At 47.5% G+C, this 12,908-nt stretch overlaps 1 protein-coding gene across 1 annotated transcript in view; it reads left to right on the top strand.

Moving 5' to 3' along the window:
- Positions 1-539: 539 nt before the first annotated feature.
- Positions 540-12,908, top strand: part of SALL3 (spalt like transcription factor 3) — a 19,596-nt gene continuing 7,227 nt past the window's right edge. Inside the window, 3 exon segments of the mRNA XM_059815501.1 lie at positions 540-618; positions 12,570-12,586; positions 12,589-12,628. Coding sequence (XP_059671484.1) covers positions 540-618; positions 12,570-12,586; positions 12,589-12,628 — 136 coding nt within the window.

The raw sequence follows: 12,908 nt of genomic DNA, 5'->3' as shown, positions 1-12,908 counted from the left end.
CGCCGCCGCCGCCGTCGGTGCCTCTCGCGGGCGGCGCTGCCGGTGCCGGGGAGACGCATCACTCGGCGGAGCGAAGCGGCTAATTGCGGAGCCCCGTCCTTCATTTACATATGCAGCCTGAGCCCCGCTGGAGCCGCGCCAATCCGCGCTCGCCCCCAGCACCATTAATCGCCATGCATTATTCACAATCGTAATTACGGAGCCCCATGCGCGCTCCGCGCAGCCGCCCCAGCCCGCCGCCGCCGCGCACACCCCGCCGCACCGCGCACACCCTGCCCGGCTGATCCCCGCTCGCTCACCCGCTCGTTCCCGGTTCGGCTGGCCGGTTAGCGCCGCTTTTTTTTTTTTTTTTCCTCCCTTTTTTTTTCCTCTTGTTTTTTTGGGCGGTTTGTTTCGCAACTCGACTTTTATTTGCGAACAGTTATTTCCAGCCCCCACCCCCCTTCCCTCCTTCCCAATTCCTGCCCCCCCCCCCCTTTCCACCTCCACGTCGCTGATGCCTCTGCAAAAAGCAGAGTCAAGACGGCTCAGTTAGCAGCATGTCTCGGCGAAAGCAAGCGAAACCCCAGCATCTCAAATCGGACGAAGAGCTGCAAGCGGAGGTAGTTTCTGAGCACGGTAAGGGCTCCCGGCGCCTCTTTCTCCTTCTCTCTCGCCTTTTGTGAGCGTCTTTCGGACGGAGATAGGTGGATTTATGGTGATGGTGAACACGGGAGCGCAATTACTCTGCAGCGGGAGAATGGGAATTAGAGCAGCTGGGGGAAGAGGCGGAGAGGCTGAGAAGTTAGCAGTTTAGCCAAGTTTCCGCAGCCCACCCCCCGGCCAACCATCCCTCCCCGCAGCTCCCTCCCGGCCTCCCGAGCGCTTTTATCGCGGCGGGGCTCGGCGGTGGGGCTCGGCCCTCCCTCCCGGTCACCCGGGCCCGGGCAGCTGCAGGAGCGGGCACCCCGGAGCCGCGCCTGCCGCCTCCTCCTCCTCCTCCTCCTCCTCTCCGCTGCGCTCCCTCTCTCTGCTTTTTTGGGTACCCCTTTCCCCCCCACACCACCCGGTGGAGGCTCGGGGCGGGCTCCCCTCGCCCCGCCGGCAAGAAAGTTGGGACGGCCGGGGCCGGGGTCCCCTGCCAGGGGCTGCGGGGCGGGTGGGGGGGCCCGCGGGCCGGGGGTTGCCGGGCCCGGGGGCAGCCCCACGGCGGCCGGTGCCGGGGGCTCCCCCCCGCCTCCGGCCGCCCGGCGCAGGCTGCGAGGGGCGGCGCGTTTCTGGGCAGCCCGCTTGGCCTTTGGGCTGCCCCGGCTGCCCCCCCCCTCCACCCCCCCCCCCCCAGTTTGCCCCGACAGCCGCCGGGGGAGCGGGGGGACCCCGCTCAGAGCGCGCAGGGCCGCCCGGTGCGCGGGGTGGGGGGGGGGGGGGGGCGGCGGAGTTGATTTCATTATTTTCGAGAAGGTTGAGCAGCAGCTTTTCGCCCCCCCCCCTCCCCCCTTCGCCTCCTGGCTCTGCTGCGACTGTAATTATTCCCCGCGGTGGGTGACACGGAGTGCCACCACCGCCACCAGCCCCTGTCGCGGCGGCTGCCGGCAGCGGGGAAGGGCTCTCCCTCCCCTCGCCCGCCGCCATTCCGCTCGCTCTCCCCGCGGGCAGCGCCCCCCCCCCCCCCCCCCGGCTTCACCCTCCGGGCCGCGGGGGAAGCGGTGCCCAACGCTGCCATCAGCCCTTATTCCCCCTCCCCTGTAATTTTTTTCGAGAAGAGGGCTGCAGGGTTTTTTTTTTTCTCCCCTTCCTTGTATTTATTTATTTTTTTAATTTTAATTTCTTAGCAGCGCGCGAAGGCATGCGCTGCCCACCCTCACTTTTCCTGGGCTGAGGTGGGAGCTTCCACTCCAAAGTTTTGCTTCTCCCCTGTGCGTAAAGCACAAGTAACCAAGTGGGAGCCCCCGCGTTTTCTCCTCACGGTGTAGGCCCCTCGCTCCCCTGTTTCAGCCCCCCCTCCCTCCGAGAAGAAAAAAAAGTCCTTCTCCTGCCCCCAAACTACCACTTCTAAGTTGCATCCATGAGGAGAGAAAGGCAGCGAAGTTGCAGCTTGAGGAGGATTTTGACTCTTGCAGCTGAACTTTACAGCCCTGAAGCTTAAGGCAGCCTGAACCCACCCCGTCAGGTGAAAAAACACCGGTCCCACCGGCAAGGCGGGGAAGCCTCCGGCCCCTTCCCGGGAATTCGGGGAGGGAGACCCAGGCTTGTCCCAGCCTGCGCCGGGGAGACCCGCTCGGGCGCTGAGGAGAAAGGGAGACGCTGCCTCGGGTCCCGGCGCGGGAGCCAGGCAGGGCATTTCCAACATCTTTTTTTCCTTAGGAAACAAGCGCTCGGGTGAAATAAATTCAGACAGGCGAGCCGCTGAGAAGGAGTATTTTAGCACGGAAACGAGATTTGTTGAGCCCAGCCTCTGCCGGGGTGGGTTCTAGGTCTGCGAATTTATCACTAGCCTTATAAACTTTTACAGGCTCCGAATCCATTTCGATAGAGAAAAATAAAACCCCACGACTTCATGATGACACTCCTGGCGAGTTAATAAATTGGGGGGGGGGTGGGGGGGTGGGGGGAAGAAAGAAAAAAATTGTTAAACTAGGGTTTTGTTTTGTGAATCTTATCTGTGTAGCCATGTCAGCCGAGATGAGAACAAGAGATATGCTAAAAAGAAACGCTTGCATATGGTGGGTAGATTAAGGACAAAGAATCTTTTTGTCATGGAAATGTTTTTTTTTTTTTTTTCTTCCCCCCTTTTTTGGGGGGTTTTGTTTTGTTTACTTCATCACATAGAATTTCTCACACTTGGTTTGTTTTGTATTGCCCTCAATGACTACATGATCAAATGAATGGATTTATTTCTTGCCGAATGAGAAAGACAGTCTTTCCATCAAAAGGACTACATTGCATCCCAGCGAGGAATTTTAAAGCGTTATTATTGTGGTCCCTGAATAGCACAAAATCGGCTTTCACAGCAGCCCTAAAATGCAACAATGTAAATACTTTCCAGCCTTCGAAGGCTGCTCTCAAAATGTGCTGCGTTTCCTTTTATTAAAACATATTTTAATTAATACGAGCGAGAGCCTCCAGAGGTAACGCTTAGCCGGCTAGAGGAGTGCCGTTGGCTTTGCGCTTCCATTTGCGAGACGGGCACAAGGTGCAGGCAGGAGAGAGGAGCCGAACGTAAATCATCTCCACCTTCTCTCAGGGAGCCTGGCGATGGCCGTACCGAAAGCAATTTTATAGGCCGGATAGCACGAGCGCTCCGGCTCTCGTGAATTAAACCGCGTCTCGTCAAGTCAGCGCGCTTCGCTTCTGTCGGCAGCTGCGATCGAGGTCTTGCCACAGTTCCTGAGCGTATTTTGCAACAGGCCCAAAATAGTTTGCGCGGCGCAAGAGTATTCGTCGGTTTTAGAAAGCGAACTGCCTAAGCGGTATTATTTGACACGGGCGGCCTCGTCGCTAATTTGGCCGTTGATCTTCCGAGGTGGAAGGTGGTGTTAACGCAAGATGAAGCTTATTATTTATTTAATGAACCCGTGTTCGATACCACCTGAAAGCAGATTTTATTCAGTGAAGCGTTTAAAAGGGAATGTCCCACAACCGTGATCCTTGGAGGGAAGGGGCACTGGTAGCCTGGCACTTTGGGGAGCAGAACGGCAGATAAACATTAGGCCGGATTTTAAGTTGACTGCTCTCACCGTAACTTTCGTGCTAACGTTACCGCAGAAGTTTTAGAATCGGAACAAATAATTTTCTAGCCAGCTTGGGCTACAGTGTAACACGACTGCGTTCGGTGTCACGACGGTGAGAAACCGTCGGAAATCTGAAGATAATTAGCAATGTCACCAACTACGGATTGACACTCCAAATCGTTTGAAATTATTTGTCGGAAGTGCTAAAAATACATTTTGTAATAATTTTGAAAGGAAGTGTTAACAAACAGCTGGTGATGATAGATTGCTTGAAACTGCACTGTAGAAGAGTGAACAAAAGATACCTATTAAAAAAACAACCACTTTGAGGTTACTGAATTAGAAGATGTGGAAATCATTTAAAACCAGCAGCAGAAGGACTCAGATGACTGCCTGTAAAATACAATAATCTCGGTTTCTCAGTAAATGTGTAAAGCATTGTAATAGCTGGAATTACATTTCTAATACACTTGCCTAATTCAACAGATTACAAATGACTCGGAATTAGAGATACAATGCACATGCTTCAGCTCCTGTTAATTTTTCTATTAAACCACGGATAGAGCGTTTGTATTTTTAAAGCAGGGATCATAAAAGGGGTTTTTTTTGTAACGCTGAAAAGCGTTTCCTAGGGTGTGCGAGCAAAGTTGTGGTCAGGGCGATGACAAATGACGCTTTGGACTTTTTCAGGCGAAGTTTCTGGCAAAGATGTATCCTTGTTTAGCCTGAGGTGGAAGGGATGCCTTGTAGTGAACTGTGCAATGACAGTTTTCTAACGCGCCTTTTGCAATCGTTTTTTTAAATATTGGACCTGTTCCCCCACCCCACCCCTCTTCAATACATCCGACCTGGTCTAAACCAACGGATCTTTTTCATCCTGGTGAAGCAGGGTTGGGCCGGGTGGTTTTGAGGTATTCTTCCGGAGCGTGTCCCCAGACCCAGGCGCTCCGCCACAGCAGCGACACGGTTTCGGGAGGGAGCAGCCAGCTTCACATGGGTGGGTTGGCTCTAGCTGCCTGGACAGGGGGTGAACCCCCATTTTGGAGGGACGTTCCTAGGTACAAAATCGGGGTTACTCCCTGTCCGTTAGCCACTACTGCCTTTAAACCGTAAGAAGTCACAAGCAGCTGTTGGTGAACGTAAAACTGGTGATTTTTGCAAATGTTTGTTCTGAGGCAACTGGAAGAGAAGACTTTTTGTTTTGAAAAATAAAGGCCAAATAAGTATTGCTATAAATTGTCCCTTTGATAAGAAACGGTAATTGAAACTTCATATAAATACTTCTGCTGTTACGGTAGAGACCTAATATTCACGTAACGTCTGCATTTGTGTGATTTTTGAAATATTCTGGTTTGAACTGTGTTAGCAATAGGAAAATATTTGGAATAATAAGGAAACTACAACAATCAGTCAGTTTGCTGAGGTGTGTATAACAATGCAAGTAGACAAAAGTGGGTCAGATTTTATCTGGTGGTGCTGATCTTGAGGAAGTCTTACCATCTCCTGAGGTAGACATTAAGGCTCTGTTTGCGGAGTGGGAGGGAGGAAATTTTGAAAGGTGTCGTTCAAATTCTGTGTAATTAAGCTGTTGATATGCATACGTTTAGCTGTCGAAAATGACTTCTCCTTGCCTAAGAAAGAGGGAAAGCTACAATTCAAAAACTGGGTGGCATTTAAAAAAAAGAGTGAACATAAATTAATAACGAGTATTAGTGCCGTTTCTGAAAAATAGTTTGAGTCCTGGGAAGATTTTCTGGATATCTTTCCTTCCTTTCATTTGTTGACTGCCAAGCCAGGACAAGCGTATCTGTTGACTCTCCATCAGTCAGGACGTGAGTCAATCACTTTTGCTGATAATAACCCAGGTCTGGCATGACATTAAAATAGTTAAGTACTGACCCGTTTTCCAAAATAAAGCACGTAAAAATAATTTCTTTCCTAATACTGCCTTTGTAAAATGAGAGTGATTTGCTATACTTTTTTCCAGGGGAAGCAGGAGCAAGTCTCGGTCCAGCAGTGAATTTTTATTGAATTGTACATTTCCATGTAAAGGGCCAAAATCCTGTTTCCTTCACCCTCTTAAAATTTCCCACAGAATGTAGCGAAGGTAAAAAAAGGGAATGAAAAAAGGGGGTTTAGGCCAAAATATACTTGTAGGAGCTGGTTCAGTTATAGTGCTCTTGGACATGGAGTACGTTTCTTCTTATCGAGGAAAACCCCTTCAAAATTGGGAAAGCCAGAAGAATGATTGTTTAAAAGGGTGCTAGAAAACCATGGGGAACCAGATTTTAAAAAATGTGTTTCTTCTAAGGTGAAAAGTGAAAAGATAGTGCGCTAAAGAGTTGGCTTTTTAGCATTTCCTCGCTGTAGTTGGGGTACGCAAAGTGAGCCCACTTGAACAACGTTTATTAGGGGGTAAAGCGAAGGCTTTGAAAAGAGCCTTTCTGAAATTCGCGTTGCCAACCTCCAATACCAGCGTGGCCCCCCTCGCCTTTCACCAGTCTCCCCCCACCACCCCCAAAACGTGGGGCCTATCACTGCTTGAAAAAGAAACACCAAAAAATCCCCAAGCTTTTGCCCCAGAGAGCGAGGCAGACGCAAATATTCGGGAAGGCTGTTGACCTCCTCCCGCGGCCGGCCGGCTGCATGGGTGGCGGGAGGCGCAGGTGGGTGCTGCTTGGGTGGGTGCGAAGGTGGGATTGCGGAGTGCTAGAAAGCTTCCCCAGGACTCTCCCTGAGGGTGGGTAGTTAGGAGGGCTTTGACAAGGCTTGCTGATTTAACCTTTGCCTGCTTTGCCCTGCCAGGGGTGGCCACTAGATGTCAAGCTCATAATAGAATTAGTACATCTGTGCAGTTGACCTTGGCAGCGCGGCTTACCACTGTAGGGTTAAGTGTTAACACTGCATTTGAGTGTTAACTAGAGATCCCTCGGAGTTTGCTACGAGCTGTACAGCTTATCAAACGCCCATCTAGTTCAGCACAAGTGTTTACAGTCCTTACAGAAGGAAAAAGGTTTCCTTTTGTGAAGCCCAGCATCTCGAGCTGCTTCATTAACCCCGCAGGTGCCGCAAGTATTTCTGTTGCACTTAATCCAACCCGACTCGCTGTTCAGTGTTTCAGGAGATCCCTTCTGCCGGTGCCATTTGATAATTCTATGTTACGATTTTCTCGATGCAGTAATGTCCCCAAAGCTGGAAATGATGAAAGCCAACGGATTTGTTTAGATCTTTATGTGCTTTTCTCTCATGCGCGATACTGCAGTACGCGGAACAGTAAACGAGCAGAATGACCGAGCCGCACAACTGGCATCGAATCACTCCGGGTTTGCTCTGTCAAGTACTCCTGCATGTGAGTAATTTTACTCAAAGGAGCAGTGCCGTTGAGCCCTTATAAGTTCAGTTTTGAGATGCTTAGGAGAGGCAGGATTTGGCCCTCATGTTGGCTTCCCTTACTGTGAGACTCTAAACACAGATTTGTTGGTGTTTCCGTGGTTGGTCAGAGAGGGGCTGGCTTCGTTCTGCGGGGTGTTAGAGTTACGTAGTGCGAGACGTAGTTAATTATATACTTTTCCAAAGAGGAAAGCTATGCGGAATCTAGTGTTCTGCTCCTTTCTTCTAGTTCGTTTGTTTTGGTTTGTTTTTTCAATGTCTTTTTCATATCAGCTATGTTAGAAGTATTGACCTCGATTTTTATTATTTTTTTTTTTTTTAGGATTCCCAATAAAACTTGTTGCATTCCAAATAAACTTAGTTCCTACAAACATCCGCACATTTGTGCACAACTTCCACCCAACGCGAAATTAAGGTCCACGCGCCGCAACAGTCAACCGAACAGCTGTTGATACCAGTTTTGAGAAATGTAGCGCAGGTCTTATCGAAGACGATACCACGCGCGAAGATTCCAAACAATCTGCGAAGCGTCTACCTGTTCCACACCTGCGTGCACGTAGAAAGGCGCCGGTGTTGGCACTAACGAAGCGCTTCGCTGGGCATATTAGAAAGGGCAAACCTTTTAAAGAGAATACAGTTAGTGCCTGTGCCACAGGTGGCTCTTACTTAACAAATTCTGAGATTTAGGCTACAGTTCAGCGCCGGGTTTTGCATAGCAAGAGTGCCCTCCGCTGTTCAAATCCATACTAACAGCTTTTGTGGCCTGAGAAAAAGGACAGAAAATTTTTCTATTGAGTCTGGAATTTCTTCTACATTGTTAAACCCAGTGGGGGTCTCTATTTGTCTCCTCCTGTTTCACAGCTTGGGCTCAGTATGTGATAATTCATCTTTCTTTATGAGATTCAAAGCTATCATAAAGAGTTAAAAAGAATTAATTTGCAAGAAAATAAACGTGTTCTAACAATTTAAGAAAACTTTCTTGAAAAGCTCCGCCAATTGTAAGAGATGATAAAGCTAAGGAAAAAGTAATACTGTTCTTCTCGAGGATCAATACGTTGTCACAAGGCTGCTGGCCCCAAATGAATGTAATTTTGAAAACAAATTTCTGGGGTTTTTAAATACATTTTCTTACTTTTTTTAAACTGTGCCTGGGGAAAAATAAGCTTGTGTATTCCGATGATAGGAGTAGTAAACAATTGTCCTGTATCGGTGCGCCATGCACAGAGTTTTATTTATAATATTGCTTGTTTAAACAGGCAAAAATGCTGTGAGCTGCACTTTGAAACGATTATTGGATTTGCACGTGAGAGCATTTCATACATCTGTCTTCATAGTCAGCAGACATTTTATCTTTAGCTGATGTTAACAAATGCAGTTTTCTGAAACTTCTTCACAGTTCGTACGCTGCTGCTCAGTGAAAGATCAGCGGGGTGGGTTTTTTCTTCCTGAAAGAAACCCCTACATTTAGGAAATATTAATTAAGTCTCGATTATGCAGCTCTGAATGTAGAAATAACAGTAATTCATACCACGCTTCCCAATGCTTTCATTTGTCTTATTGCATATAATGTAAAAAGAAGCTTCAGCAAATATTTTACTCACACGTTTGTCAGATTCCTTCACAAGACACTTTTGTTTGAATGCCTCAGGAAGGTACCAGCAATTTGAAACAGATGAAAGCCTAGAAAATGTTGACTCTCTTACCTGATTTTATCCAAGCGCCTTATGAATAATACACAATTTGAGGATTCTGTGATACAGAGTAACAAAACGTAACAAAATACTGAATTGTCAGAGAACATTTGATTGTAATAGTCCTTATTTAACATAATTGAAAAGGTGCTTTTCAGGTCATTTACGTGTATGGAACTAGAAGTGGTTTAAGTTGAGGCAGAATGAAAAGATTCTGGAGCAAAGATGAAACACGGTGGAGGCGGTGGGGGCTTTTTCCAGGCTGGAAGCAGTTAGTCCTAACGAAGGGGGCATTTAATAAACAGCATACGTGTTCAGAATTAACCTGCCTGGAATGTGATGTTTAATTTCAGTCTGTTTCACAAAAGTAGACGGCAGCATTTTTGAAGCGTCCGCTCGTGATATTTTTCCCTTGCACATCATGCAAGAGGCTTTCCCCTCGCACAGAGCAGAAGGACGTACGCCTGCGATTAAAAACTCAGCCCTGGTAAGGCCAGGTTCACAAATCCTGCGTGCAGGAAAGCGTGGCAATTTTTTCCCCGACTCTGTGCGTTTCCCGACGGTGACCAACGGACCCAGGGCACCCTTTCAGCCCTCTCCCGTCCTCTCGGGCGGCGAGAAAGCAGGCCAAGGCCATCCTCCCTGCAGCCGGGCGTTGCTCCGGCCTGGGAAGCGTGGGCCGGGTGCGCTCGGTGAGGGTGACAGAGCAAAGCCTCCCACCCTCCACCCCCTGTACCCCCACCTGGGCGGCTTCAGGCAGCGCCACCCCAAAGCCACTTGCGCGCAATACCTTCGCCCGAATTTCTGTGGGCTAGTTTCGGGGCCAGACCCCGGTGACGCGAAGTGACAGCGCGCTGCGGGTGGGTGCAGGCGTAGGAGCTCGCCCCGGGTACCGCTTGAGAGATGCTGCCTGCAATTTTTCACCTCTTTTCCCGGGGTAAGCTTTACGTGCCGTAATTCATCTTGCATCCCGTAGCAGCTTCGGATTAGTCTGTTAGCTGTTAGACTGCTAATGAGAAAAAGAAAATAACGGAGAGGTTATTAGTGGCTGAGATCCCGACTGCTTGACAAAACTCCCATTCAACACCTTTTGTGTAACTAAGAACTGCAAAATTCAACCCATGTCTATAAGCTTAAGCAAGCGCTCGATTAATTCCCCCAAAGTCCTTGAAAATTTTTACTGCACCGCATCCTCATGGTAATAATAAAACCAGTTGTTTCTCTTCAGGAAAAATAAAAGAGAAAAGATTAAATTCTTCAGTACTTAATGGATCTAACCACTTTGTAACAGATCAGAAAATGAGAGCAAGCTATAAAACATAAGGAAACATGGAAAAATGCTATGTTTTCCCGTCATGGGTACATGCTGTAACTGAAAACAAAAATGAATTTTTATCTTAATATTTTAACATTCAAAAATTTTAATCATCTGGAGTCATGATAAAATTTTGGTATTGTTTTCTGTCATTCATAAAGTGATCAAGTTTTAACAAACCACAAAAATACCCTTTCATGTGGAGGCACATGCTTTTAAGCTCTATTCCCTGGTGAAGTCGCTGAGGACTTACGCTTCAAAAGCGCCAATAAATACGGTACCTTGGTGCTTTCCTATTAATAAGTACTACTGGAAGGGATGTTAAAAACCTCATTTATGAAATACTGGGGCAATGTCCATTTCTCCAATGCACACACACACATATATATTAAAAAATATTTATCAGTCGCTATTTTCAGTCTTGCTTTTTTGCCCCCCAGAGTGCTTCTTTGGGGCAGGGCTGCAAAGACTGCCGTTGGCACGACCAGTTCGTACTCTTTCAATCCCATTAATTTCAGTGGTGGTTCTCATGTGAGTAAAGGCTACTCGTTTGAGTAGGAGCTGTTGGAGTGAGCCCATAGTCCGTCGTTCTGTGCAGCATCTTAGCAGCCTCAGGGTGCTGTGCAGGGAGCAGAGCGGCAGCTATGGCAAAGCCGCGTTTCCTTTGGTGCCACCTCTGTCACCTGCTCGCTTACCAGTCCGAGAAAGTGAAGCCGTGAGAGGGATTTAACTTGTTTGGTTTCATAAGAAACATCAAAATGATTTATTCTCAATGGAAAATACTGCGGTGAGGTTCTTTGTATGTCTACTTGGTTCTTTGTATGTCTACTTTGGACTTGATGTGGGGGAAGAAAAACCCTAACGGCTCTCGAGCATTCTTCTCAAATATTTTTTAAAAGCAGTCCTTGAATGTTTCAAGAGAGCTGAGATGAATGTACTTGGACTGGTCACTTGAAAAGTATTCGCACTATTTTTCAGGCTTGGGAGCCGAGGGAAGGAGGGATACAAACCAGAGCTGTAGGTCCCCGGTTCGTGTGGGCACGAGGCTGGTCCCCCCGAGGGAGCACGAAACTAGCCATTTATTTCATCGAGGACAGAGCCGAGCACCGACCGTCTGGGAAATGCCCGCACTGCTGTATTCCGCCTGTACTTTTTCGCAAGTTCTATTTCAAATGCAGGCCGCTGCTGCTTTGAGTTTATCAGTCAGTACGCTGGTTATTACCTGGAGATGCGGAGCAGGTCCACGTCGCTACCTCCCGGTAGTTCAGGCTTCTGCTGGAAACTTACGTGTGATGCGTGTTGGTTTTGACATATATAGATCATGAGACTGTCTTCTAGTGCGGAAAATACTACCCGTTTCGATTGTAAATGTTCACGTTTGGGCTTGGCAATTACTGTACGGTGTCTGAAAGAATTAGCTTGCTGGTGTTTGATCAGCTCATTCTAGATCAGAGGACAACCATATTAGAACGGCTACATCGCCCGAATCCAGCACTAATTACTTAAACCTTGTGTGCAAGGTTTCTTTAGAGAGAGCTCTCCTTAAACAAAAGAATAGCGATATATAGATAAAAACCTGGAAGAGGAGCCGCGCAGTTTGCAGCTTCTTTTAGAATCAGTTCTTCATTGCAACCATGCCTTGATAGTAGTAGTAAAGTAGTAGTTGTAGTGGTGGTGGTGGTAGTAGTAGTAAAGTAGTAGTTGTGGTTGTGGTGGTAGTAGTAGTAGTAAAGTAGTGGTTGTAGTGGTGGTGGTGTGGTAGTAGTAGTAGTAGTAAAGTAGTAGTTGTAGTGGTGGTAATAATAATAATAATAATAATAATAATAATAATAATAATAATAATAGGCAATGCTTGCCAAGGTTAGGCAACAAGCACTGGAAAATCTTCTCAGTGGAAGCCTCAGGAGAGCTGTGGTCCTTCCATGCGTGGTCGGTACTACCAACCAGGGTACTCGGTCGATTCTGAATGAGGAGCAGAGGATCAGGCCCCCCCGACTGTAAAAATGTAAAGCTGTAATGTAAATAAGGATTTGTTTGAGTTGTCTTAGTTGGGAAAGACTCTGGAGAGAGGCGAGCGCGTTGGGCGCCTCGCTGGTCTGTCCTCTGCGTGCTTGCACTTTGCGAAGCTGAAGTCCGCCCTGAAAATGGGGTTTGGAAACCTGCTTTTTCACGTACTCATTTTGGGAGGCTTTAGGTTTTTCAACGTACGCTTTAGGATACCTGCGGCCAGTCCGCTCTTTTTCTGTGGTGAATCGTGTTGTCTTCTGTGATATTTTTGTAACACAATGCGATAGCTGAGTTTCTACAGAAGCGTTTACCGTAAGGATTAGTCTAGTATTGTCTAGCAACAGCTATGTATTATTGATCTTAACCCCAACAGTGTAACAGCTTCAGCACTTGCTGCAGAAGTCTTAAATAATATTCGACTGTTTTCAATTGCGTTTTATTCCCCCCTCCCGAAAGGAAAAAAAGGAAGGGAAAAAAATCCAGTAGCACTCAAAGAAGAGTTTTCCTTTTAGCTAGCAAGTACAGCAGAATTTTGTGTCAATAATATTGAAAATTAGAAAAAAACATTCAGTGATCACTTCTCAATAGAAAATGCATGTCTCTCTTATTTAGTGGCGAGCACTGGATGTATAAATGTATAAATATATAGTGCCATCTTACCAGTTTTTTGAAGGTAGAGGGAAATAATGAATTTGAGACACTCTAGAAGGCTAGGAAATAGTATTCAGGGCAGAGATTTATCACCTTTATCAGACAAAACTCCCCACTGAAATCTGTAGGGAGTTTTAGCTCAGC

This window comes from Gavia stellata, chromosome 3, assembly GCF_030936135.1.
Source record: "Gavia stellata isolate bGavSte3 chromosome 3, bGavSte3.hap2, whole genome shotgun sequence".
Taxonomy (NCBI): Eukaryota; Metazoa; Chordata; class Aves; order Gaviiformes; family Gaviidae; genus Gavia; species Gavia stellata.
This window is presented reverse-complemented; position numbering and strand designations above follow the sequence as displayed.